Source organism: Crocuta crocuta, unplaced genomic scaffold (assembly GCF_008692635.1).
Source record: "Crocuta crocuta isolate KB4526 unplaced genomic scaffold, BGI_CrCroc_1.0 scaffold142, whole genome shotgun sequence".
Lineage (NCBI taxonomy): Eukaryota > Metazoa > Chordata > Mammalia > Carnivora > Hyaenidae > Crocuta > Crocuta crocuta.
Window position 1 is genome coordinate 2,266,332 of NW_027528892.1, and position 27,095 is coordinate 2,293,426.

At 49.5% G+C, this 27,095-nt stretch overlaps 2 protein-coding genes across 2 annotated transcripts in view; one reads left to right on the forward strand and one right to left on the reverse strand.

The window, feature by feature from the left end:
* The first annotated feature begins 2,200 nt into the window (after positions 1-2,200).
* SMIM17 (small integral membrane protein 17) lies at positions 2,201-14,754 on the forward strand. The gene is made up of 5 exons (XM_077756949.1): positions 2,201-2,252; positions 6,273-6,598; positions 6,818-7,133; positions 9,150-9,226; positions 14,421-14,754. Exons 2-5 carry the CDS (start codon positions 6,362-6,364, stop codon positions 14,529-14,531), a joined length of 741 nt encoding a protein of 246 aa, XP_077613075.1. The 5' UTR covers positions 2,201-2,252; positions 6,273-6,361; the 3' UTR covers positions 14,532-14,754.
* Positions 14,755-26,617: 11,863 nt separating this feature from the next.
* Positions 26,618-27,095, reverse strand: part of LOC144225713 (uncharacterized) — a 4,684-nt gene continuing 4,206 nt past the window's right edge. Inside the window, exon 4 of the mRNA XM_077756950.1 lies at positions 26,618-27,091. Coding sequence (XP_077613076.1) covers positions 26,618-27,091 — 474 coding nt within the window. The remainder of the gene's footprint in view (positions 27,092-27,095) is intronic.

Consider the following 27,095-nt stretch of genomic DNA (forward strand, 5'->3'; position numbering starts at 1 on the left):
GGTGCTGACAGTCAGCTCAGAGCCTGGAGCCTGCTTCAGATTCTGTATCTCCCTCTCTTTCTGATCCTCCCCTGCTCATCTCTCTCTCTCTCTCTCTCTCTCTCTCAGAAATAAATAAAACATAAAAATATATTTAGAAAGGAGGGAGTGCACATGCACAAGTAGGCTCTGTGCTGTCAGCGCAGAGCAGTGCCCGATGTGGGGCTCCATCCCACAATTGTGAGATCATAACCTGAGCCAAAATCAAGAGTCAGATGCTTAACCAACTGAGCTCCCCAGGTTCCAGCAAAGTTTCCTTTGAAGAGGCACTTAAAAAAGAATAGAAAGTGCGTTTATTTAAAATAAAATTACAACTTACGAATATACAGATGTTATGTGGAAAGGGAAGCAGTCATATGGTGATTTCCATAAATGCAGAGATTGGCAAAGATTGTGAAAGGGAAATGTGAGAGACTGAAGTTTGAGAAAAGTCAGAGGAAGATATAGAATAGGATTCCAGACACACTGTCTGCTATGGGTGTTGTGCCCGATTCGCGAGTTCCCAGAGACCTCCAAGGAGCCGACACCGATGCAAGTACAAAAGGGTCTTTATTACAAGCTCGAGCAGGGGCTCATCCGCCTACCGGTGTCGTGGCAGCAAGATGAAGCCAAGAACAATAGCGAACAGGGTTTTTAAGGAGTAAGGGATGGGGGTGTTACAGTACATGCAGCATCATCACATAAGCACCAATTACAATTACAGCTTTGACCATTCAGTATCTGTGAGGTGTTTGTTACTTTTGGCGGGACCCAATCATGACTTTTGAGAATCCTTTGAAAATGACCAATTATGAGGTGAGTTCAAAGGGCCCACGTGGGGTTCAGGCAAGCGGTGAGAAATTGGCTAGTTTGTATCTGCAGTTCCCAGCCTTGACTCAGACCATAGCAATGTTTTTTGATTAGCTGAACTGAGGGTGGTCTGAGGATGGCTTTAGCCTTAAACAGTCTGAGATTGGGACTGGGATTGGGGCTACGTGCACCCCGAGGTTTCTCTTAATGGAGGCCTTAATTTTTGGCTCTTCATTTCCTAAGAAATCACTCAGTAGCCCCTCCCCACCTCTGACCTTGGGGAAACCCCTCAAACCTGAGTCTATTTTAAGAATAACCTTTATTTTTTAAATGCTTATTTATTTACTTATTTACTTGTTTCGAGAGAGACACAGACAGACAGAGCTCGAGCAGGGAGGGGGGAGACAGACAGACAGACAGACAGACACAGAATCCAAAGCAGGCTCCAGCCTCCAAGCACAGTACAGAGCGGGATGCAGGGCTTGAACCCACGAACAGTGAGATCATGACCTGAGCGGAAGTGAGCCACCCAGTGCCCTGAGAACAGCCTTAATCATCTGAACTATCAGGATCACACGTGGGATTTCCCCCCATGTTGAGGATCTGGTGTTCAATAATAGTGACTCTGTCTGTATACGGTGTGCATGTGTTAACTCCTCTGATGTTCATGATAACACCCTATGAGGTAGGAACGTTATTGTCTTCGTTTATAGGTAAGGAAACTGAGACCCAGTAATTCACTTCCCAAGGTTACACAGCTGGTATACAGTGGCTGTAGGTCTGGAGCCAGCTCTCAAGTCTGCCCAAGGCCCCACGAGCTGGCCAGCTCCCCTCGTGTCCTGCACTGGGCGTTTTGCGATGGAAGGAAGGGGTGAAGGGGTGAATGAGGAGCCTTACTCTAAATCCGCCTCTCCCCACCTCTCCTCTCTTCACACTGAGCTATGCTTGGAATGGCTGGAAGCTCATCTCCTAAACTTTTTCGTATTACTTTTTAAATTTTTATTTATTTTTGAGAGGGAGAGACAGAGACAGGGCATGAGTTGGGGAAGAGCAGAGAGAGGGAGACACAGAATCCGAAGCAGGCTCCAGGTCCCAAGCTGTCCGCACAGAGCCTGACGCGAGGCTTGAACCCACGAACTGCGATACCGTGACCTGAGCCAAAGTTGGACACCCAGCTGACTGAGCCACCCAGGCGCCCCATCATCTCCTAGGCTGCTAAACAAAGAAAGCTTCCCGTCCCACTTACATGGCAAATACGGAAACGCCTAAGAAGTGATCTTGATCCTCCCATGTTCTTGCCACCCCCCCCCCACTTTTCCCCTCCCTCTCCTCGCCTTCCCCTCCCCCGCTGCTTCCGCTTCTGCGCAGCTGCAATAGCTGCAGCGCCGGCTCTGCAGTGCCGGGACTGGGTCTGGTTGGGGAGGGTGAGTCCTTCGAGGGACCCCCACGGCCGGGAGGTGGGCCTGGGAAACCGGGGTGGGAGTGGGGGTGCCGGTGGCGACCTCGGGAGCCCGCGTGTGAATGTGTGCGAGTCTGTGTTCGGGGGTGCGAGCGGAGGTGCTCTAGAGGCGCAGGCCCGGGGAGGGGGTCTCCAATCCCTCTACCGCAAGAGGGGCCAGGCTGGGTCTGGGTCGCGTCCGTTTGTCCGCCCGGAGCGGACTGTCCGGCCGGCGGCGTGCCTCGCCGCGCGCAGGGGGGGACTGAGCCCGCGTGGCGCACCTCCGGGGGTGGCCGCGTGCGCGTGTGCCCAGGTCTCGCGGGGGTCTTGGCGTGTGGGTCGCCCGCCCGCATCCCCGCCCCGGGGCGTGCAGCACGCCGTGTCCGTGTGCCCGCCCGCGTGTGCACCTGCACATGTGTGCGTTCTGCGTCTCGGAGCGCGTGTACCGCGCTGCGGCGGCCCTGCCCGCAGGCCCGGGGGTCGGACACGCTTGCGTCCCGCCCAGCTCGGGTTAGCTGTGTGGCTTTGATCGAGGGCCTTCTCTGTCTGTAAAATGGGCGTGACAGTATCTGCGGTGGCGAATTATGGAGAGGAGTCCGTTAGGAAGAGGGTGCGGCGTGCGCCCCCGGCCTGGCACCCCGGCGCCCCTGGAAACCATGGCCGCCAGGGTTACTGTTACTGTTACTGTTGTGGTGGCCCGTCGTCGTTACCGCATCCCCCTCTTTCCTTCTCCGCGGGTAACCTGTTTGCTATTTCTCCGAGGACAGGGAGGCTGTGAGGTGTGAATTCCCCCCCCCACACACACACACGCATGCACGCACGCACGCACGCACCATCCCCTCAACCCCCGTCAGCCCCGCAGATTTCTGTCCCTCCCCTCCTCCCACCTCCATCCAACGCGGATGACCTGTTTGCGATTTCTCCGTGGACAGGCTGTGCGGTGTGAATTCCTACGCATGCGCGCACAGACGCGCGCGCGCGCACACACACACGCACACCCCCCCCCCCNATCCACCCTCTTCTGACCGGGGCCCCCAGGCTCCCATCTGCATTGGCCACCCCTCTCCCTGGGCCGCCTTTCGTATTCTCTTAAGCACAGAATTATATCTCATATTAGAAACAGAGAGAGAAAAAAGAAAAGGAAAAAAGAACCAAACACGACCCCCACTCGTGCCGTTTCACTAACTCTTTCACGAAGGCCAGTATTTTTTTCCCCTTGGAAAATGTTTGGGTTCCCAGCCGCCTCTCCCCACCCGCTACGCCCCCGCCGGCGCACACCGAGATTGCAGCCCCACGACCCGTGCCCTTGGGCTCGCTGGCCTGGTGGCTTCCTTTTAAACATTTGAAAGTCTTGGCATTTCGCAGCGCGGAAGATGTCCTCTGAAACTGTAGACTTCCGGGGTTCTCTTGAGCGGGACGGTAGGAGACGCTGGGCGCACGTTCTCACCCTGCAAGTACGGGCTGGACGGAACGGGGCCGCTCCTTAGACCCAGTCGCCACTACTCCGTGTCCCCTCTGCCCATACCAGGCTCCGCTCACGTTGGCATTTGCTCCCGTTTTCCTTACCACAGAGAAGTATTTCTCCGGGAAGTATTTAATTTTCGCTTTCAAACAGTGGAAGTGAAAGCGGGAGGTGTGGGTGGGGACGGACCCTTTTATTAGCTTTTTAGTTTGCGTCCAGACTCCTGGAGGGGGGCCTGCCCTGCAACACCAGGTCAGCTGCTCCCCATGCTCCCCTGCACGCACTCCTCCTCCTCCCGCCGGGACAGTGAGCCACGGAAGGGGCCCGGCTCCTCCTCCCGGCCCCGGTACTCAGTACAGGTGTGGCACAAAGTTCTGGCTGAGAAATGCTTTGAAAATGTCATTTGCATTCAGATACTCGCGGGTGGCGAGTTTTAACGGGGTCCCACAGGAAGTGAGGTCTCGGCTCAGCCCTGAGGTATGGGCACAGTTTCTAGGCACAGAAGGGCAAGGACAAGAGCACTGGTTTGCTCCCCCACTTACCAGGCTGGAGGTATTCATCTCCTTTGGTTTTAGAAGAAAACTCACTGCAGCTCTGAGGTAGCCGCTGCTATAGACACCCCCATTTTACAGAGGAGCATTTTGAAATGTGGAGAATATTTTTCAAGTGCCTTTGTTTATTTTGAGAGAGAGAGAGAGAGAAGGGGGTGCAGAGGAGCAGAGAGAGAGAATCCCAAGCAGGCTCTGCACTGGTGGCACAGAGACCGACGTGGGGTTTGAACCCACAAACTGTGGGTTTGTGACCTTAATCTTATCTCCAGTCTTAATCTGCCCTCACCCTGTAACCAGTTCTCTTACAATTTTAAAAAATTTTTAAGTATCCATTCATTTTGTGAGAGAGAACGAGAACAAGCATGGGAGGGGCAGAGAGAAAAAGGGAGACACAGAATCCGAAGCAGAGGCTCCAGGCTCCGGGCTGTCATGTCAGCACAGCTCTTGACGTGGAGCTTGAACTCATGAACTACGAGATCATGACCTGAGCCGAAGTCGGACGCTCAACCGACTGAACCGCCCGGGCCAGTGAGGCTAGTGGACGCTGGCGGGGAAGATGGTGGCGCCCTGGCCAAGAGCAGGGGACCCAGGAGGCAGAGTGTGCAGGGGGCTGGGGAGAGAAGGCACAGGTATCTGGGGAAATGCATTTGAATTTGGGTTTTGAGGGTCTGTGAGTCACCCCTGTCCGTAAGGAAGACCTACATGATGATAGTGATGTAGAAGCAAAGGACATTTTCTGCATCCCACAATGCACGTTAGTTTCTGTTACGAAAACATTTCAGATCTACTCACAGGTACGAGGATGGCTCTGAGAGGCACCATCTTTCCATTTTCCAGGTTCAGAAGTCATTTGTTTGCTCTGACCCCTTTTGTCTATTTGTTTTGCCTTCACTGCAGAAGCATCTTATATTTTAAGTAGGCTCCACGCCCAACATGGAACTTGAACTCACGACCCTGGGATCGAGAGTCAGATGCTCTACTGACTGAGCCACCCAGGCGCCCCTCTTAAGTATTTTAGAGCAAATCTCAGCCATCACTCATCAGTTCACCCTTACATACCACAAAGACATCTCTAAAAAAATTGAGATGGACATTTTCTTAACTGTCCAAAAGGCCATGTCCACACCCAATGAAACCAATGAGAATCCCTTGACATCCCAGTTCATAATCAATTTCCTGGTCTTACAAATTTTTTTCACACCAGGTTTCTTTGATTCTGAGTCCAGCCATGGTCCCTACATGCATTTGATTGTGGAGTTGCTAACATCTCTTTGAGTCTAGACTGTATTCCCTATGGTTTTAAATTTTGATATAATAAGTTTTATTTGCATAAATGTAATCAAAGGAGAAAATGCTTTAAAAAGCTTTTTTTCCCTCCACACCAAGACGATTTACTCTCTTTTTTAAGTTACTATTCACGAGGGCATTCGGTGGGTTAATAAAACACAAGGTCGATGATACATGCAGCTTCTTAGAATAAGATAGTAAACCAGTGTTAGTTTCAAGGTAAAGGGTTACACAACGTAGCTCAGATACCTTCTTGCAAACAACCTTCTGAATTTCGGGTTGACAAGGTATGTACAATGAGAATATTAACGAGTATTTTGTTTAAATGTTTATTTTGAGAGAGAGAGCACACATGAGCAAGGAAGGGGCAGAGAGAGGGAGAGAAAGAATCCCAAGGTGGCTCCGAGATGTCAGTGCAGAGCCGTGGGGCTCGATCCCACGAACTTTGAGATAATAACCTGAGCTGAAATCAAGAGCCAGACACTTAGCCCCCTGGGCCGCCCAGGCACCGCTCTCTGCCCCCCACCTTGGAACTCCTCTTCCCGCTCTTGCTTCATTTGTTCCCTAGAGCACTGACCATCGCTTGGTGCGCTGTCTGGCCCCACCCCCGCCCCACAAGAGCAATGGGCTTTGCCTCCATCACTGCGCGGTCTCTGGCACCTAGGTGACACTGTAAATACTTGATGAATGACTAAATATTTGTCAGTCCTCAGGTTCTGAATCCCGTGCCCGGGAACCCAGCGGGAGCTGGAGGAGAAAGAGGAACTTGCCTTGCAAACCCCACCTCTCGGGAAGATGCAGAACCTCAGGCCCGAGCAGATTCGGGGGCTGCTGGAGCCCGAGAGGGCCAAGACGCTGCTGCCTCGGGAGAGCAGGGCCTGGGAGAAGCGCGCCCCCTCCACCAAAGACTGGGTGGCTCAGGAGGTNGAATATTTATGGAGCCATGTGGCCGTCAGCTTTTGCTGTGGAGCGAGTCGCCCCAAAACTCAGTGGCTTAAAGCAACAGTCATTGATCTGCTGATGATGCTGCAGGTCAGCAGGATGACATGGGCTCAGGGGACAGCTCGCTGGCTTCACTTACCTGCATCTGCACCTGCGGCCATAGTGAGCTGTCAAGGCAGCTGGTCGACCTCGAGTGTCCGGCTGGTTCCAGGGTGCTAGCTATAGCCGGCCAGCCTGGGTCCGTTCTCGCGAGAGTTGCCCAGGCCATCCAAGGATGGTTCTCACGAGAGTTGCCTTGGCCTGCCCCAGCCCATTCTCATGAGAGTTGTCCAGGCGCATTCTCACGAGAGTTGCTCAGTCCAGCCGGGGCCCGTTCTCACGAGAGTTGCCGGCGCGAGACGAGAGTTGCTCAGTCCAGCCGGGGCCCGTTCTCACGAGAGTTGCCGGCGCGAGACGAGAGTTGCTCAGTCCAGCCGGGGCCCGTTCTCACGAGAGTTGCCGGCGCGAGACGAGAGTTGCTCAGTCCAGCCGGGGCCCGTTCTCACGAGAGTTGCCGGCGCCGGACGAGAGTTGCTCAGCGCAGCCAAGGCCGGTTCTCACGAGAGTTGCATTCTCTTGGTTGCAGGTAAGAGAGGGGAGGCCTCAGTTCACAAGCCCCGTTTAAGGTGTGTTGGCAACCCAGCTGCTCAACGGGCCGTTGGTAAAATAAGCTACACGGTCAGGTTTAGCATCACTGAGGGAGGGGGCCGCCCAGGGGTGTGAACTCAGGGATCAGTGAACAAGTTGAAGGTCCTTTGGGATAAAAATCTCCCACAAGCACCGACTATGTGCCAGGATCTAGCGGCGGACGAGATGGCCCCAGTAGAGCTCAGATTTTAGTGGAGAAACAGACGACAAGTTACGAAATAAAAAGCCCGGGCTACACATGCAATACTCGCTGTGGCGACAAGCTTGCTGTCCCAGGAGGTTGTGGTGACCAGAGCAGAGGCGAAAGACAGGGCCAGCGATGGGGCGCCGTGCCCGTTGTTGGGGAGTTTTGGGGAGCCACGGGAAGGTTTTGAAGAGGCGGCGGCCAGGATCTCATTTGTATTTCATTTTTTTTTTTTAATGTTTTATTCATTTCTAGGACAGAGAGAGAGAGACAGCGTGAGCAGGGGAGGGTCAGGTAGAGAGGGAGTCACAGACTCTGAAACAGGCTCCAGGCTCTGAGCTGGCAGTCAGCACAGAGCCCGACGCGGGGCCCGAACCCACAAACCGCGAGATTATGACCTAAGCGAAAGTCGGACGCTTAACCCACTAAGCCACCCAGGCGCCCCGTCATTTGTATTTCAAAGAGATTCTTCTAACTCCGTGGTTCTCCGCTGGAGGCGAGGTTATACGCCATCTCCCCTCCTGGGGACGTTTGGCAAAGTCTGGAGTTGGGGCTGCCGGAGCTGGGCAGAGGCAGTGCTGCTAGACGTCCTACGGGGCACCGGACCCGCCCCTGCTCTAAGGAATGCGAGGCGGGCCGGCAGTGTCACTCGGCCAGGGTGAGAAACCGTGCCTGCATCCAGCTGCGTGTGGGAAGGAACAGTCGGGTTGGGAGGTCAGACAGGAGTTTCCTGCAGCCATCTGGGAGAGGGACCCCCTTGCTCCGTGTGGCAGCGGTGGACATAAGTGGAGAGACTGGGGACACCTTTGGGAGGGAGAATGGGAGTTACTGAGGGAGGTGCGGGGGGGGGGGGAGAACAAGAGAGACCCCCAAGGATAACTCCTGGGGGTTTGGGTTCAAACTGCTGGACAAAGGTTGATGCCATTTGCTGAGATGCAGACCCCTGAAAGGCAGGCCTGCAGCAGAACGGGGGCTGGACCTTCAGCTGGGGCAGGGTCTTTCCTTCTCCCACAGGGGACGAGCAGGCGTTGGACAGAGGTGAGGATGCTGTGGGCGTCCTTCACGGTAGTGGGGAGGGGCTTTGGGGGCTCCTAGCAGGGCCTGGGTGCAGGAAGAATGGAAAATGCCAAGCTTTGGCCTGACCCCCAGTTTTTTGTTTTGTTTTTTTTTTCAATGTTTTGTTTATTTTTGAGACAGAGAGACAGGGAGACACAGAATCCGAAGGAGGCTCCAGGCTCTGAGCTGTCAGTACAGAGCCCGACACGGGGCTCGAATCCACGAACATAAGATCATGACCTGAGCCGAAGTCGGAGGCCCAACCGACTGTGCCCCGGCATGACCCCCAGTTCTAACCAGCCAAGGAGTGTGAAGGATGTTGAGGTTCTAACATGAGGAGTTTTTTCTACCTGCAGCTGGAGGCTGGGGAAGCCTGCTTCATCCCGGTTTGGTTCATGGGTTAAAACCTCACTTGATTTTGCGGGAGGCCTGGAGAGAAGGGACTGTTTTACCCAATTGACAGGTGAAGGAACAGAGGCTCTGGTGGCATCAGGTGACCCGCTTTAAGTCTTCCAGGTAATGACAGAAAGGGGACCACAATTCAGGTCTCCTATTCCCTCTGCTCCATCTGAACCACGTGGGCCAGAATGTGTGTGCATGCGCTGTAGGAAATTAGGAGACGAGGGATAGGATGCCAGGTGGGGCAAGCAGGCAGAGCCCACCCCCCCCCACCCCGCCTTGTCACTCACTCCTGCCCCTTTGTCCTTTACTCAGGTGTATCGTCTGAAGAGACAGGGGTGGCTCAGGAGTGGACTTCGGTGGAGGGAGATGATGAGTCAGAGGATTCGCAGGTATGTTGGGAGGTTCCTTCCTCTTTCGCAAATGCCCCACCCTGTGATCTCAGTGGGCCATCACTTTCTTTCCTCAGAATTTCCTTGCGTCACGGAAGTCTGGGGAATGTGAGCCCCTGAGAAGTCTCCCGCGGGAAGTAGGACATATTCCTGTGGTAGTCAGACACGGCATGGAGGGTCTCCATTCACACATACCCCAAAACCCTTCACTCATAAACTCAAATTAACCATTCATTCATCTGTCCCCTCATTCACCCACCCAACCTTTCATTTGCTGGCCCATCCATCTACCTATTCCGCCCGTCCACTCATCTACCTCATCTGTCCGCTTACCCATCGACCCATCCCGTTACCTACCTACTCATTTTATCTATCCACTACTTATTGGCCACGGTCAGGATTTGGTTTCTGTTCACCCACCCACGTGCCTACTCCTCCATTCCATCTGTTCGTCTTTCTCCATCCACTCAGCCCTCCCTCCATCTGTACCCATCCATCCACTAACCACTTCCTCGGTTTTAATCTAAATACCATGAGTGAAACCAAACAGATTTATCAAGCACATTCCTTTCATGTAAACACCTAATGTTTTCTTTGGGGAACCTAAGACATCAATATGTTAAATACTAACAGTGGTTCTTTTATTTATTCATTTATCTTATGCATTAGGAAATCACATAACCACTCTCAGCAACAAGAGGGTCCCATCTCCCAATCATATGTCAGAAATCCAACTCAGATTGGTTTAAGCCAGGAAGGCGATTTACTGACTCACATTGAGGAGGGGGAGGAAACCATGAGAGTACAGAAACAAGTACTGGCGACAGTGGAATGGCTCTAAGGAAGAAGTTGACTTTGTGGGTGAAGAGGCTTATTCTAGAATATTCCAGAGATGGGGAACAACAATTCTTAGGGGTAAGAATTTACAGAGCAGGGAAGGAAACAGTGTATTTTCATCTCCACAGGCAGAGCGAACAGCATCTACAAAGGCATAGAGGCATGATGTAGCATGGCATATCTGGGGGAACATTGGGCTTCAGGGGAGAGCAGTAGGGGGTGTGGGTGAAAATCTGGCTGGAATGAGATCATTCATTCATTCCACAACTGTTTACTGAGCACACACTACGTGCCGGGCAGTGTTCAAGACCCTGAGGTACAACAGTGGATCAGATAGAAACGGCACCTCCCTTCATTGGGCTTCCAGTCACCAAGGTAGACAGACAACAAGCAAAGCAAGTGACTAAATTACAAATCATGCTGGATGGCAATAAGTGCTTTGGAGAAAAATAAGGCAGGAATGGGGTTCAAAAGTATGGGGTAGGGGTTGCCATTTCAAGAAGGGAGTCCAGGGAAGTCCCCACTCAGAGGGATATAGTGGAGTAAAGGCATGAAAGAAGTGGGAGAGTGAGACTGGCAGGTGTCCAGTGGGAAGAGTTCTAGGCAAAGGGGGCACAGCAAGTGCAAAGGCCCTGGGGTAGGAGTGTGCCCGGCACACGTGAGGAACAGCAGCAGAGGGACTGGAGAAGAGTGGGAGGGAGTAGAAGGAGACAAGGTCACGGAGGTGATGGCTGATGTAGTGTCTGTCGACCGCGGTAAGAATTTGGATTTGGTTTGTGCTCTGGACAGAGGAGGGAACTGTTCCAACTTACGTTTTAACGGGACCCCTCTTGCTTCCGGGTTCCATGCCACAGGGGCTGGGTGTGCCTTACAGGCAGCGGGGAGCCATTCGAGGGATTTGCTGAAGTTTTGCTGGTAGCCCCTGTGGAAGGAAGGGGGTGGGATGAGGTGGAGGGATAGGTGTGGGAGCCAGTCGGGAACCGCCAGGTAGGAAACCAAATGGGTGAGAATGATACAGACACGAGCTGCCATTCACACCGTGCGTGTCATGAGCCTGACTTGGTTCATACTGCTGCTCCTTGTTAATTCATTTGCTCACCAACCTTCACTGTCTCTCGCTATTAACTCGAGAGCTCTATGGGGTAGTTAGTATGGCTCCCCTCCCTTAAGGTGAGGAAAGTAGCACAGGGCACTGTATAAGGCAGGCGCCTAGAGGCCTCTGCAACAGCATTCATTCGTTCGTTCACGGAGCTGTGGCTCGTGGACCAGACCGAGGGAGGGCACCTCTCATAGGCTGCCGCCCTCCCCCCTGAGCTTCCTGCACGGACAGTCTCCCTCCTGTTGGGGCCCCCCTTCCAAACAAAGAGGGTGAGGCCCGATGGGATCATAGACTGTTTATAACAACAATAGCCAGGCTCTGTAGCCCTCACTGTGCATCTCCCTCAATTTATCTGATAATCTTTTAGTTTTTAACGTTTATTCATTTTTCAGAGACAGAGCATGACCAGGGGAGGGGCAGAGAGAGGGGGAGACACAGAGTCTAAAGCAGGCTCCTAGCTCTGAGCTGTCAGCACAGAGCCCCAGGTGGGGCTGGAACCCACGAACTGTGAGATCATGACCTGAGCCAAAGTCGGATGCTTATTGATAACCTTTTAACAGTTTGAGATAGGATCTGTTATGGTCCAACCTTAATTATGGGGAAACTAAGGCACAGAGAAGTTAAGCAACTTTCCCTAGGTCACTTAGCTCATAAACAGTGGAGCTGGGATTTGAATCCAGTGTGTCTCTTGAATATTAAGGTACCTACCTGTCTGGGGCTTTGTTCTACCTCCCCGCCTCCCCAAAGGAGGACTAGGGATAAGGGCCTGTGCCCATCCCATGAATCAGATCTCGCTCCACCTCCCATGGGGGGGGGGGGCAGTGAGTGAAGGAGGGGAAGGAAGGAGAAGAGTTACTTTCCTGATTTTTCCAAGAGGGCAGAAGTTCCTCCCTGTGGCCCCACGGGAAAGCAGGGAGGAGAAAATGGTCCCATCACTCTGTCCCACAAAATACAAGCATTTGTCACAAATGCAAACCTTATCTAAGTGTGTGAGGCTAAGGGAGAAAAGCCAACGCCCAGAAATAACTCCTAGTGGGTACAAGTTGCTGTACTGACAGAACTTGTCTATACCACGAGAAGTGGAAACGGCGTTAGTTTTGAGAGGGATTAGGTGGGGGGGGAGCATGAGGGGGGAGGACTTAGGGATACAGCTTGTTCTGGGAGCTGGTGACACAGGCCACTCACCTTCTGAAGATTGTACCATTAGAATGTGTGCACTTAAAAAATTTTTATTTTTGAGAGAGGGAGACACAGAATCCAAAACTGGTTCCAGGCTCTGAGCTGTCAGCACAGACCCCAACATAGGGCTTGAACTCACGAACCACGAGATCGTGACCTGACCTGAAGTCAGATGCTTAACAGAGCCACCCAGGTGCCCTTGTTCTTTTTCAAATTTACTTTTTACACCTGCCACATATTGTGTAGTATGCTCTGTCTGGACCATTTCCTCAGCTGATGGTCAGGTTGCTGCCGCTGCAGAAGAATGTCTTTGTCACATTGTCCTACAGCATGAATTATGAGGAACTTCATAAAAACCTGTATTCTCTGGGCCTGCTCAAGATGCACGGAGTCAGAAACTCCGAGGGTGGAGCCCACCCAAGTTCTCCTGCGGCTTTGCCAGGCTTGGGAGCTGCTTCGGTGGTCTGTAATCTCCAGGGTGTAAGGAGGAGGAGCTTTGAAATGCGATGGCCTCCAGCGGGGGACAGCAGGCCAGGGGGGAGAATTAGTCCTTCTCCGAGGATTAGAGATGTGAATTCCATCAGGGGTCTCTAATGTGCTTTGACACTTGACAGTATATGCTCCGTCCACTTCTCTTCTTTTTCAGGATCTTTTTCATATCACCACTGCCTAGCTTTCCAGATAAGTCATTATGTCATATCCATTTCCCAAACTTCCTGACATTTTAATGGCAGTTGCACTAAACTCATCACTAATTTGGAAAAGAATTGTCACCATAAGCCATTTTGTCTTCCCATCCTTCATCACGAAAGGTCTTTCCATTCATGTGTTTATTTGTAGTTGTTTATAGAGCTTGTACTCTGGGTCAGGCGCTGTTCCAGGCACCAGGAATACAGTCATGAGCAAATAAATCACAGTCTTTGCCCTTAAAGGGCATGGAGCAAAAGAAAGCTGGGCAAGGGGGTGAGTAGTTCTGGGGTTTTCTGTGGGGAGGTATTGTGGTGTGCAGTTTTAAACACCGTGATGAGAGAAGATTTTTTTAAGGAAGTGATGGAGACTGAGTGACAGAAAGCCTCACGGATACTTGGGTAAAAAACATTTCAGGAAGAAGAAACTTGGAGGCGAGAGTGGCTGGGGAAGAATGAGTAATGCAGGGAGTGACGTCAGCTTTGGAAGGAGCACTCTAGCCGCCCCATGGAGAAGAAGTTGGGGGTTGGGGTAGCACCAAGAGAAGAAATAAGAGTGGTGGTGGCTGTGACCAGGGTGGAAGTAGTCAGCTTCCGGATGTAAAGTAACACAAATATACAATATTTATATAATATAAATATACTTTTGAAGGTAAAGCCAACAGCATTTGTTGATGGCTCGAATGTGCGTGGTGAGAAAGAAAGCAGCATCAAGGATGCCACAGAGGCCTGAAGGAGGGAGATGGGGAAGCAGCAGGAGATTTTTTTCTTTTGAGTTGGGGGAGGGATATTAGGACATTTGGGATGTGTAGTTTCAGATACCCATTAGATAGCCAAACGGAGGGGCGCCTGGGCAGCTCAGTCAGTTGAGTGTGCAACTTTGGCTCAGGTCCTGATCTTATAGTTCGTGACTTCGAGCCCCACATTGGGCTCACTTTTGTCAGCCTGTCATCACAGAGCCTGCTTTGGATCCTCTGTCCCCGTCTCTCTGACCCTCCAAAAAACAAATATTAAAAAAAAAAAGATATCCAAGTGGAGATGTCAAGTAGATGGTGAAACTTATCAGTTAGAAATGTGGGAGATGGGTTGGGTCAGACACACAGTTGGGTCACTGGTGTATACAGATGGTATTTAATACTGTGAGACTTTATATGTCATCTTGAGATTTTTCATCGCATGTATCATTATAGTGATCTTTCCTCTGATAGAGCATCAGTGTGCTACTTACTTTTGTATATTTATGTTACTTTGGTCACTTCATTGTACGGTTGTGGATTCAGCTTTTCAGTTCATACATCACTTCGTTCGCAATCCTGCAATCACGTTTCTCTGCAGGAAACAGTGGTGTCCCCTCCATTTCTAACATTCACACTCTCTCTCTTCTCTGTTTCAGGGCTTCGTGGAGTGGTCGAAAGCCCCACAACAAACAACCATAGTCCTGGTGGTGTGTGTCCTGTTTTTGTTCCTGGTTTTGACGGGGATGCCTATGATGTTTCACATTTAACTACAGCGGTGGCTGTTGTTTTGAAATAAGTGATCTGTTTCTCCTTAAGGAAATGTCTTGGTTAAAAATCAGGAATAGGTACTGAATATTAGCAAATGCCTTTTAAACATCCATCAAGATGGGGTTTTTTTGTTTTTTTTTTTGGTATTTCACCTTTTGGTGTGAGGTTTTGCATTCCTCCGTTTCATTGAACTTAAGACATCATTGATTGTAAAACACGTNTTGAATATTAGCAAATGCCTTTTAAACATCCATCAAGATGGGGTTTGTTTTTTTTTTGGTATTTCACCTTTTGGTGTGAGGTTTTGCATTCCTCCGTTTCATTGAACTTAAGACATCATTGATTGTAAAACACGTATTACTTTATATACCACTGAGAAAGAGAAGACATGCTAATTAACTGTCAGATGCCACCAAGTGGAAGACACGTCCTGGCTTCAGAGACGATGAAAAAATGTGCAGTTTAGGATTGGTGAAATCTGGTAGATTTCTTAATATCAGATCCTCTTTGTATTCGTAGGGTTGTGGTACACTAGTCTTTTCAGATACTGAATTCTATTTCTTGATATTTTATGTATGATTCTCCCTTCTATCTTCGTATGTAAGATTGGTGCTATCTTTGTGAAGTTTTGGTAACACAGCTAGGCTTGCATCATAGAAGGATGTAACCTTTATTGTTTTTTAAGCCTTAGAATAGTTTCTGTAGCTTAAGAAGTATTACTTCCTTGACATTTTGAAGGTATTCGCCAGTAAGGCAATCAAGGCCTAGACCTATGGAGAGAAAGTTTCGGCTAAATTCTTGAGTGGCTTTCTCAGTTTCTTCTTCTGTTATCAGTTTATCAATACTTTTCATTTCATTAATTTTGATGATTTATAGCATTTTTTTATGTCCTAGAAAATTCTCCATTACATTGAACTTTTCAGATTATTAGCTTAATTATGGCTACTATTCTGTAATTAAATGAAAATCTTCTCTTTATTTTGCTCTGTCCCCTTTCTTCCTTTCAACTTCTGCTTGTGGTTTACCCATTATTAGATTTGTCAAAGTTTTATCTAGTTTACTATTACTTTTCCAAAGTACTAGCATTAGGATTTATTTATATCCACATTTCTCTAGTATCTTTTGTTTTGTATTAATACATACTGGGTTCACTTTTTATTTATTCCTTGTCTGTTTTTAAGTTGAATAATTCATTTATAATTTTTTATAAAATTATTTGCTAAAATAGTATACTTAATAATAAATATGCTTCTGATTATAGCCTTGGCCACATTTTAATTTGATAACTTGTGTTCTTGTTTGTTGTTGTCTAAATTTATATTGTAGTGTTTCTAAAGAGAGCTTTGAAACTCAGTGATCAGGTTTATTTAAAAATAGTTTTATCGATGTACTGCACTGTGAACAAATAACGTGGCCTCTAATATATCTGCTTTCAAAAGCTTTTTAAAAGCTTTTATTGTGGCCTAAAACATGTCAGTGTTTGTATATGTTTCATGGACATTTAAGATGAATATGTGTTTTCAGTCTGTAGAATTCACAACTTTACATGTCTGTTAACTAAGTATTATAAATTGTATTGTTTAGATTCAGGTGTTAATTAATTTTGGCTCACCTTATGTCAAAAACCAGTAAGGTTATGTGAAAATCTGTTAGTATGACTATGTTTGTCAATATATTTTTGTAAACTTCGCTTTATGAATTCAGCCACTGTGTAATTTGACGCATATAAGGTATAGCACTGTTATGTCGTTGCCAATTAAATAATAAACGTAAAACACCAAGCACAATGCCAGGCAGTAGTAGCCATGTAATAAACCTTAGTTTAAACCTGATTCTGAATCCTTTGTGAGATACAAAATGATTGTCTTTGAGAGGAGCCAAGATTGCGGAACAGCATGCAAGTCTTTTTTCTGTCTCGCATACATGAACTGCAGCCAGATCAACACTAAACCGTCCTGCACACCTAGAAAATGGATTTGAGGACTAACACAGCAATCTGCACAACCTGAACCACAGAACTCAGCAGGTACGTGGCACAGAGAGGTGAGGGGGGGAGAGAGGAAACATGGAGGGCAGGGAGCTATTTTTGCTTGCAGAGAAAGGACAGAGATGGGGGGAGAGTACGGGAGGAGGGGGGGATTACCTCCCATAAAAGCAGCTGGAGAGAAAAGTGGAAAAAGCTGCAGAGACTGAACTGAAAGGGGAGAAAGGGAAGAGTTTAAATTCCAGTAAGACTCTATATACGGGGAGCGCAGAGGCTGATACCCCACAGCTCAATCTAGGGGTGCTCTGGTGAGAAGGGTGAATTCACAGGAGCAGAAGGGGTCTGGGAAGTCTTTGGGTCACCACTGATTTTCCATAATCCCTGACACGCTTCTACACAATCACATGAACTTTTTCTGGGGTGGGCTGGCTCCCAGCCACAAGTCCCTGGACACCGGCAGGAGCACGACCTGCGAACACTCCTGGGTGTGACTGGCACTTGGCATTGCTCCGTGGACCGTCCCCCAGAGGATCTGAGCAGGTCAAAGCCACAGTCCCTCAGAAGAGGGGCAGGGAAACAATGCTGCATCTCAGCCAATACTCAGGAGGGAGGTGCCGCCTGGCAACTGACCGCATGGTCACTGACAGTGTAAAACCAGGGAGTGTGTGGCAACTGGAGACAAAGGACAGGTGCACAATTCCTGGTAAGGGAGAGAACAGACTGCTGCGACAGCCTGCATACCTGGGTGATGGAATTTTCACCAGTGACCCGCATGTGCATACACACCTACAGGTGCCACAGCAATCCACCTCAGTAAGCTAAGCAGCCCATCTACAGGAGAATGGAGCCATTACACTAAGCCTGTAGAATGGAGCCAGCCTCTGTCTTGAGAAACACTACAAATCTCTCCACCTCCTTAGTTTACAGACTATAAAGTGCTTCATGGGTTCATTTCCAAAGGAAAATGATGTACTATCAGTCACGTTTCACTCTGTTTGCTGGTTCACCTATCTAATTTTTCTTTTTGTTTCTCATTTCTTTTACTTGTTTATAAAAAAAATTATTCTGTCAACTTTTAAAAAATATATTATCGTTTCTTAAATTTATAATATTTTGTAAATATTTCAAATTAGAGTTTACTTCCATAAGGTCAAATTATTCTATTTCATTCTATTCCTTTTCTCAAATATTCAAAGTTTCCGTTTTGTTCTTCCTTTATTTCTCCAAAGAAACAAGCTCCTTTCAATAAGCAGAACAAAACACACCTAGGATCTAGCATCATTTATTTGATTTGTGCGTGTTTTCAATTTTAAAAATAATTTTACTTATACTTTTCCTTCCTTCAAAATGATGAATGAAGGTATTCACCCTAAAAGAAAGAACAGGAAAATGACGCACAGGGACCTAACCATCACAGATACAAGCAACATGTCTTAACTAGTATTTAGAATCATAGTAAGAATACTGGCAGAAGTCAAAAATAGATTAGAATTCGTCTCCACTGAAATAAACATTTAAAAGCTAGCTAAGAAAAATAAAATATGCTACAACTCAGCTGATACCCCAATGCAATAGCACAGCAGCAAGGCACGATAAGGCAAGGCAGATAATCAACCATCGAGAAGACAAACTTATGGAGAAAACTGAAGCACGAAAGACGGAGATTAAAGCGAAAGAACATGATTTAAATCTAAGAGAAATCAGGGACAGATTGAAAAGGAAGAATATCACAATCATACGAGTCTCGAGAAGGAAACGACAGAAATAGGGGGACAAGGGTTATGTGAGCAAATCATAGCGGAAAACGTCCCTAACCTGGGGAAACACACAGACATCAAAATCCAGGAAGCACAGAGGACTCCCACAAGATTCAACAAAGACCGACCATCAACAAGGCAGATCAGAGTCAAATTCACAAAATACTCCGGCAAGGAAAGAATCCTGAAAGCAGCAAGGGAAAAACAATCCTCAGCCTCCGAAGGAAGACAGACCAGGCTGGCAGCACACCTATCCACAGAAACTGGCACGCCCGAAAGCAGTGGCAGGATATAGTCAATGTGCTGAATCGGAAACATACGCAGCCAAGAATTCTTTATCCAGCAAAGCTGTCATTCAAAGCAGAAGGAGAGATGAAAAGTTTCCCAGACACACAAAAATTTAAGGAGTTCGTGGCCACCAATCAAACCCTGCAAGAAGTTTCAGGGGCGACTCTCTCAGGGGACGAAAGGAGTCGGGGGGTGGGGGAGGGGAAGCATAAAAGACCAATAGCAACAAAGACCAGGAAGGACCAGAGCACACCACCAGAAACTCCAACTCTCCAAGAACACGATGGCAATAAACTCCTGTCTCTCAGTACTCACTCTCAACGTCAGTGGACTAGTTGCTCCAATCACAAGATAGGCGGTGGACAGAATGGATAAGAATACACGATCCTCGGGGCGCCTGGGTGGCTTAGTCAGTTAAGCGTCCGACTTTCGCTTAGGTCATGATCTCGCAGTTCGTGGGTNAGAGACCCGCTTTAGACCTATAGACACCTGCAGACCGAACGTAAAGGGATGGAGAACTCTCTGTCATGCCGATGGCCACCAGAAGAAAGCCGGAGTAGCCATCCTTACAGCAGACAATCTAGACTTGGAAATAAAGACTGTGACAAGAGACGAAGAAGGGCATTATATCGTGATCAAGGGGGTCTGTCCACCAAGAAGACAGACCAGTTGTAAACATTTATGCTCCTAAGGTGGGAGACCCAAATGTAGAAATCAGTGACTCACAAACAGAAAGAAACTCACTGAGCAGAATACCATCCTAGTAGGGNCCTCTGTCATGCTGCTGGCCACCAGAAGAAAGCCGGAGTAGCCATCCTTACAGCAGACAATCTAGACTTGGAAATAAAGACTGTGACAAGAGACGAAGAAGGGCATTATATCGTGATCAAGGGGGTCTGTCCACCAAGAAGACAGACCAGTTGTAAACATTTATGCTCCTAAGGTGGGAGACCCAAATGTAGAAATCAGTGACTCACAAACAGAAAGAAACTCACTGAGCAGAATACCATCCTAGTAGGGGACTTCAACACCCCACTGACAGCAATGGACCGATCATCTGAACAGAAAACCAGCAAGGAAACCATGGCTCGGGATGCCACACGGGACCAGATGGGACTTCACAGATATATTCACAACGTTCCACCCGAAATCAGTGGGAGATACATTCTTCTCCAGGGCACACGGAGCTTCTCCAGAACAGACCACATCCTGGGCCACAAATCAGCCCTCAACGAGTACAAACAGACTGCGAGCAGATCGTGCGTATCTTCAGACCACAGCGCTACGAAACTCGAAATCGACCACAAGAAAAAAACGTGGGAAGATAACAAATTCTCTAGTGGAGACTAAAGAACACCCTACTACGGAACGAACGGGCTAGCCAAGAAGTTAAGGACGAAATTAGAAAGGACACGGAAGCCAATGACAAGGGTGGCACCACAGCCCAAAACGTCCGCGCCGCCGCCAAGGCGGTCACAAGAGGGAAGTATATAGCAGTCCGGGCCTTCCAAAAGAAGGAAAGAGAGGTCTCAGACACACAGCCCAACCTTACACCTCAAACGCCTGGGAAAAGGATGGCAAGTAAAACCCCAAACCAGCAGAAGACAGGAAATAATGAAGAGGAGAGCAGAAACCAATGCTATTCAAACTAACCAAACAAACATACAAAGAAACCCAGGAGAACAAATCAATGAAACCGCAAGCTGGTTCTTGGGAAGAATTGACAAAATTGATAAACCGCTAGCCAGTGGGCTCAAAAAGGAAAGGACCCAAATGAACAAAATCAGGAAAGAAAGAGGAGCGATCACAACCAACGCAGCAGAAATACCAACAGATAACAAACAGTAAGGAATATTATGGCTGACTATACGCCAATACACCAAGCAATCTGGAAGATACGGACACATTCCAGGAAACATATCAATGGCCCAAACTGAAGCTGGAAGAAATAGAAAATTTGACCAGACCCATAACCAGTAAACACATCGAATGAGTAATCCAAACTCTCCCAGAAAACAAGAGTCCAGGGCCAGGTGCCTTTCCAGGGGAATTCTACCGAACATTTAAGGAAGAGGTAACACCTATTCTCTTGAAGCTCTTCCAAAAAATAAACACGGAAGGAAAACGGACGAACTCTTCCTATGATGCCAGCTTTACCTTGATTCCAGAACGGGAACAACACCCCCCACCCCACCCCACCAAAAACGAGACGGCTAGGCCAATCTCCCTGATTCACACGGGTGCAACAATCCTCAACAAGATATTATTAGCCCACCAGATCCAACAATACATCAAAAAATTATTCACCACGGCCAAGAGGGATTTATACCTGGGATGCACGGCTGGTTCAATATCCGCAAAAACATACTCAAGCTGATTCATTGCATCGGTAAAAGAAAGGACAAGAACCACATGATCCTCTCCACAGATGCAGAGAGACAAAGCACTGGGCACGATACAGCATCCTTTCTTGATAAAAGGCCTTAAGAAAGCAGGGCCCGAAGGATCGTGCCTCGAGATCATAAGCGCCACACAGGAAAGACCCAACGCTAATATCACCCTCCATGCTGAAAAACTGAGAGGTTCCCCCTAAGGTCGGGAACAAGACAGGGATGTCCACTCTCGCCACTGGCATTCAACATAGTATGGGAAGCCTCAGCCTCGGCCTCAGCCATCCGACAACACAAAGAAATAAAAGGCATCCACGTCGGCCAGGGGGAGGCCAAACTCTCACTCTTTGCAGATGACTTGATACTCCATGTGGGAAACCCAAAAGATTCCAGCACGAAACTGCTGGAACTGATCCATGGATACAGCAAAGGGGCAGGGTAGGAAATCAACGCACAGAAATTGGTTGCATTCCTCTACACCAACAAGGAAGCACCGGGAAGAGAAATAAGGAACCGATCCCATTTACAATCACACCCAAAACCATAAAACACCTAGCAATGAATCTAACCAAAGAGGTGGAAGATCTATACACTGGAAGCTCTAGAAAGCTGACAAAGGAAATGGAAGATACACACACACACACACACACACACACACACACACACGAAACTATTCCATGCTCCTGGACAGGAAGAACAAATACTGTCAAAATGTCAGTACTACCCAAAGTGATCTACATATTCAACGTAGTCCCTATCAAAATCACACCAGCATTCTTCACAGAGCTGGCACAAACCATCTTCAAGTTTGTATGGAACCAGAAAAGACCCCGAATGCACAAAGCCATCTTGAAGAGGAACACCACGGCAGGAGGCATCACCTCCCAGACTTCGGGCTGCATTACAAAGCTGTGATCACCACGGTAGTGTGGTGCTAGCACGAGAACAGACCGTCGGATCAATGGAACAGGACAGAGGATGCAGAAACGGACCCACCAACACATGGCGACCTCATCTTTGAGAAAGCGGGAATCGATATTCAAGGCAATAGAGACAGTCTCTCCAGCCAGTGGTGCTGGGACCACTGGACCGCGACAGGCAGAAAAATGAACCTGGACCCCTTTCTTACACCACCCACAACAAGAAACTCAAAACGGATGAAAGACAGGAAGCCATCCAAATCCTCGAGGGGCAAGCAGCAAGGACCTCATAGGCTTCGGCCGCAGCAACGTCTTACTCGACACGTCTCCGGAGGGAAGGGAGACAAAAGCAAAAACGATCGTTTGGGACCTCATCAAGCTAAAGAGCTTCTGCACAGCCAAGGAAACAATCCGCCAATCCGAAAGGCAACCGACGGCATGGGAGGAGAGATTGGCAAACGACATATCAGATAAAGGGTTAGCATCCAGAATCTATAAAGTACTTATCCAGCTCAACACCCAAAGATCCCCGAAACCATTCAGTGAAGAAATGGGGTAAAGATATTAACAAACACTTTTCCAATGGAGAAATTTAGATGGGTAACCGACACATGAAACGATGCTGAACATCACTCATCTTCAGGGAAATACAATTCAAGACCACAACGAGATACCACGTCACACCTCTCAGAATGGCTAACATGAACAACTCATGCATTAACAGATGTTGTTGAGGTTATGGAGAAAGACTACTTTCCACTGCTTGTGGGATTGCAAATTTCTAAACAGTTTGAAGGTTTCTGAAGCAGTTTAAAATAGAACTACTGGACGATCCACCAATAGCTCTATTCGGTATTTATCCAAGTGACACAGGTATGATGTTTCTTTTTTTCTAAATTCTTTTAATTATTTGTGAGTGAGACAGGAGTAGCAGTGGATGGTCAGAGAGAGAGGGAGGGAGACACCGAATCTGAAGCAGGCTCCAGGCTCCAAGCTAGCTGTCAAAATAAAGCCTGATGCCGGGCCTCGAACCCACAAAGCGTGAGATCATGGCCTGATATGAAGTCAAATGCTTAACCAAATGAGCCACCCAGGCACCCCAGGTATGTTTTTTCTAGGGGACATATGCTCCTCAATATTCATGCAGCACTATCCACAAAAGACAAAGTATGGAAAGAGCTGAACTGTCCATCTCCGGATCAATGGATAAAGGATATGTTGTATATATTACAATGAAGTATTACTGAGCAATCAAAAAGAATGAAATCTTGCCATTTGGAAATACATGGATGGAACTAGAGGGCATCATGCTATGTGAAGTTAGAGAAAGACAAATGTATGACTTCACTCATATGAGGACTTTAAGATATGAAACAGATGAACAAAAGGGAAGGGAAGCAAAAATAATACAGAAACAGGGAGGGGGCGGAAACATGAGACTCTTAAACATGGAGCCAAACAGAAGGTTACTGGAGGGGTTGTGGGAGGAGGGGCAGGTCATATGGTAAGGCACATTAAGGAATCTACTCGGAAATCATTGTCGCACTATATGCCAACTTGGATGTAAATTAAAAAGACATATATATTAAAAATGAAAAAAATTGATTATCTTTCGGCACCTATGAGCGCTGCTGTATCCAAGAAGACTCTTTGACTGTCCAGGGCCTATCCTTTCAGAGAGTGTTTTTTGAATGGCATCTCTTGGTCTCTCTTGTTGGGTCCTTGGCTATTTTATTTTCCTACTCGTAGTGATATTTGGGACTCTCCACCTTGTGTACTCTGGCTTGTTTCTTGAGGTAGCCATTAGAAGGCTTTCTCAGTGGATCCTGTGTCTTTTTTTCTCCCAATCTCTCGGGTTTCGTAAGGTTTCCGATGGCTTCAGATCTTTTCCGTATGAGGTATGAGCGCAAGTGCAAGTACGGAGCTTCCTACTTCTCCGCCATCTTGCAGGCTCAAAAAGTTGATTATCTTTAACCTAATTTAAAAATCACTGGGCTTAAATTTTATCTTAAAAATTTACCTTGTCTATTAGTGGTTGTTATTTCCATCCTGCTCTTTTTAAATTCTTGTGTGCGCGCATGTATGTATTTATACTCCTTGTGTTATTTTGTTTTGATAGCATTTCCAACGGCCTCTCCCAAGTTTGCCAAAAAAATCTGGGTAGGGAGATTTATGGGACTCTGTCTCTCCCCCTACTTCCCTCCAGCTGATTGCATCCAAAAACAAAAAACAAAAAACAAGCAATAATGGCCCCTTCAAAGAGACACAAGCTTCAGCTGTTACATTCATTAGGATTTATCAGTTGCAAGTAAGAGAAGCTTGATTCACATGAGCTTAAGTTTGTTACTGATCAATTATTGATTCATGTTACACCAAAGTTCTGGATAAAATTGGCTTAATTTATAGCTTGTTCCCAGGGCCTAAAAATATCAGGTCTCCGGGACCTGTCCTCTCCATTGTCCTCAGAGTCTCACTCCCTTGCAGGGGATGGGGACTACGCGGCTGGGGGGATGGGCACCACCCCCCCCTCATCTCCTCTTCCATATGGCAAAGTGGGGGTTCAGGAGAGAGATCCTCCTCACACACCCCCCCACCTTCCAGGCCTTCCGTGCCGCAGGAACTGTGATTGGAATAAAGGGTGGGAGAACAGCAGCTGGAGGCAGGAACTAGCTGTCACAGGAGCGGGCAGAGAATGGGGCTGCAGGAGGCAAAGGTAGAAACTAGGATACACCTGTGGGGACCGTCCTAGATGCCTGGGCCGGAGGTGCTGCCGTGCGGGCTGTGGGCGGAGATTCGCTCAGGCCATGCCACAAACCTTAATCAAATTCATGGGATATTGCAAATAATCATGGTAATAACAGAAACCATATAAGCAGCGATCCTTCTATTAGGTTCTATCGCGTGCCAGGAACCTCATGCCATTCACGATGGACGCATCCACCCGCACCCCTGACGGTCTCTTCTCCATTCAACAGCCAGATCCCCTGACACCGTAATTAAGACCATTCATCATCCACCCAGTTCAGCAGGTCCTCACAGTGGCGTCCATCCCTGCAGGAAGGGCTCGCGCTCTCACCCCCCACTCCATCCGCACCGGCTTTGCTGTGTGAACAAGCCCGTCACGTGCCTGCCTCTGCCTGCCTCGGGACCTTTGCACTGATCCTGGAAGGGACCTCTGCCTGGAACGCTCTTCCCCCAGGAGCTCACACGGCTCCTTCACCTCCCGCAGTGCTCTGCTCCCACATCTCAGAGGTGCCTCCCCGACCGTCCCCAGGGGACACCTCCCTCCGCAGGCCACTCTCCTGGTCTTCCGCGCCGGGACACCCAGGTTCTGGTCTGTCCACCTCCGCTCTTGGGTCTCCCAGGAGGAACTGAGCCCTGGGAAGGTGAGCGGGGGAGGGGGCTTCAGAGTGCAGCCTGGATTTCCCAGCCTGCACGCCAGCCTGTGGGACCCCAGCCCATGACGACCCCCTCCCCTATGCGCTTGACGCTGCCCGGTTCCTTCCGAGAACAGGACAATGCTAGGCCCAGGGTAGCATCTGCACACAGTATCTGGGGAACCTAGCGGGGGACGGAGGACGGCAGGGAAGCTGGCAAATGCGGCAAACCTAAGACGCTAAGAACTGGCATGGCCGTGGCTTGTGGGAGCAACTTGGGGCGGGCTGGCTGGCTGCGCTGCCGGCTTCCCGACCGCCAGTTCCCCTACCTTATCCGTCATTCCGGAAGCCCTGCAACAGGGCCTGTCGGCAGCTCCCCCTCCCGGGGCTCCGCTCCTCCACGGCTGTGGACTCGCGCGCGCCACTCTCTCTGCAGCAGGACGGACCACGCACGCCCACGTCCTCCGGGGCCGCGACTCCCGTCGCGCACACGCCCGTCCTCCTGAGTCGGCCCGCTGCACCGCCCGCCANGTTTCCCTCGCTCTTTGGGGGGACTGAACTCAGGCCTCTGTCTGTAAACTGGGGTCCCATTTCACATTCATCCCTTCACCGAGCCCTCCCTGAGTGCCTGGGTGAAGGTCAGAAGGAGGGGCCGGACCGTGCCGTCCATGCTTGACCTGAATGGCTCTAGGGTTGCAGCTGCGCAGGTTCAACCACTCAGTCACTCACTCTTTCTTGAGGACCTACTGTGTGCTGGATGCGTTGTTACACAGCAACAGCTAACTGACACAAAAGTCAGGATTTTGAGTTGGGGGTAGGACAAGGCTGGAGAAGGGTAATGGGTTTCCTCGCCCTAAAAAAAGGCTGGGGGCCCCTCAAAATGACCCTTTGCAGGTCTGCCAGGGGAGAGGCAAGTCTCTTCTGGAACTTTTCCTTCTCTGGATGTCTCTGGTTTGCTCTAATTTTGGCAGCACGGATCCATACTCCTTCAGACCCTGTTCCCTTAGTCAATATCCCAACTTCACCAAAGGAGCTGAACTTTTTATCCAATTGAATTTATTGAACAAATGCCTATGTTATCATCAAACCTTCGACCATGAAAAGGCTACCTAGAGACACAGACACTTCTTCGGGGTCTACTTTCGTGGGTTCACATTTATAGTTTCCAACCAGGAGGCAGGGAGCGTGTGTGCTGCGAAGGGGCAGTCCGGCAGATGTGGAGCCCAGTCCTGGCCCTGTGACCTCGGGCAGGTCGCTGAGCCTCTCTGGGCCTCGGTTTTCCCACGGGCAACTTGGCGAGAACAGGGTGCCTCCCTTGGGCGCCATCTGGTTGGCAGCGGGGTGTAACAGTGCTGGGCGCGGTACCCGGTCAGAGGTCCCCGTTAAGCATCAGCTCGTCCTGCGGGCCTGCGGCACTTCCCGCAGGGTCGCCGCCGCCGCCGCCGCCCGGGGGGCCCTCCTGCCGGGGGGGGCCCGGGGGCTCAGTCANCTGCGCCAGGTGCGACACCTGCGTGAAGGCCTTGCCGCACTGCTCGCACGCGTACGGCTTCTCGCCCGTGTGGATGCGCCGGTGCTCGGCCAGGGAGGCGCTCTGGCTGAAGGGCGCCCCGCACTCGGGGCACGCGTACGGCCGCTCGCCCGTGTGCACGCGCCGGTGCTGCGCCAGGTGCGACACCTGCGTGAAGGCCTTGCCGCACTGCTCGCACGCGTACGGCTTCTCGCCCGTGTGGATGCGCCGGTGCTCGGCCAGGGAGGCGCTCTGGCTGAAGGGCGCCCCGCACTCGGGGCACGCGTACGGCTTCTCGCCCGTGTGCACGCGCCGGTGCTGCGCCAGGTGAGCGGGCTGC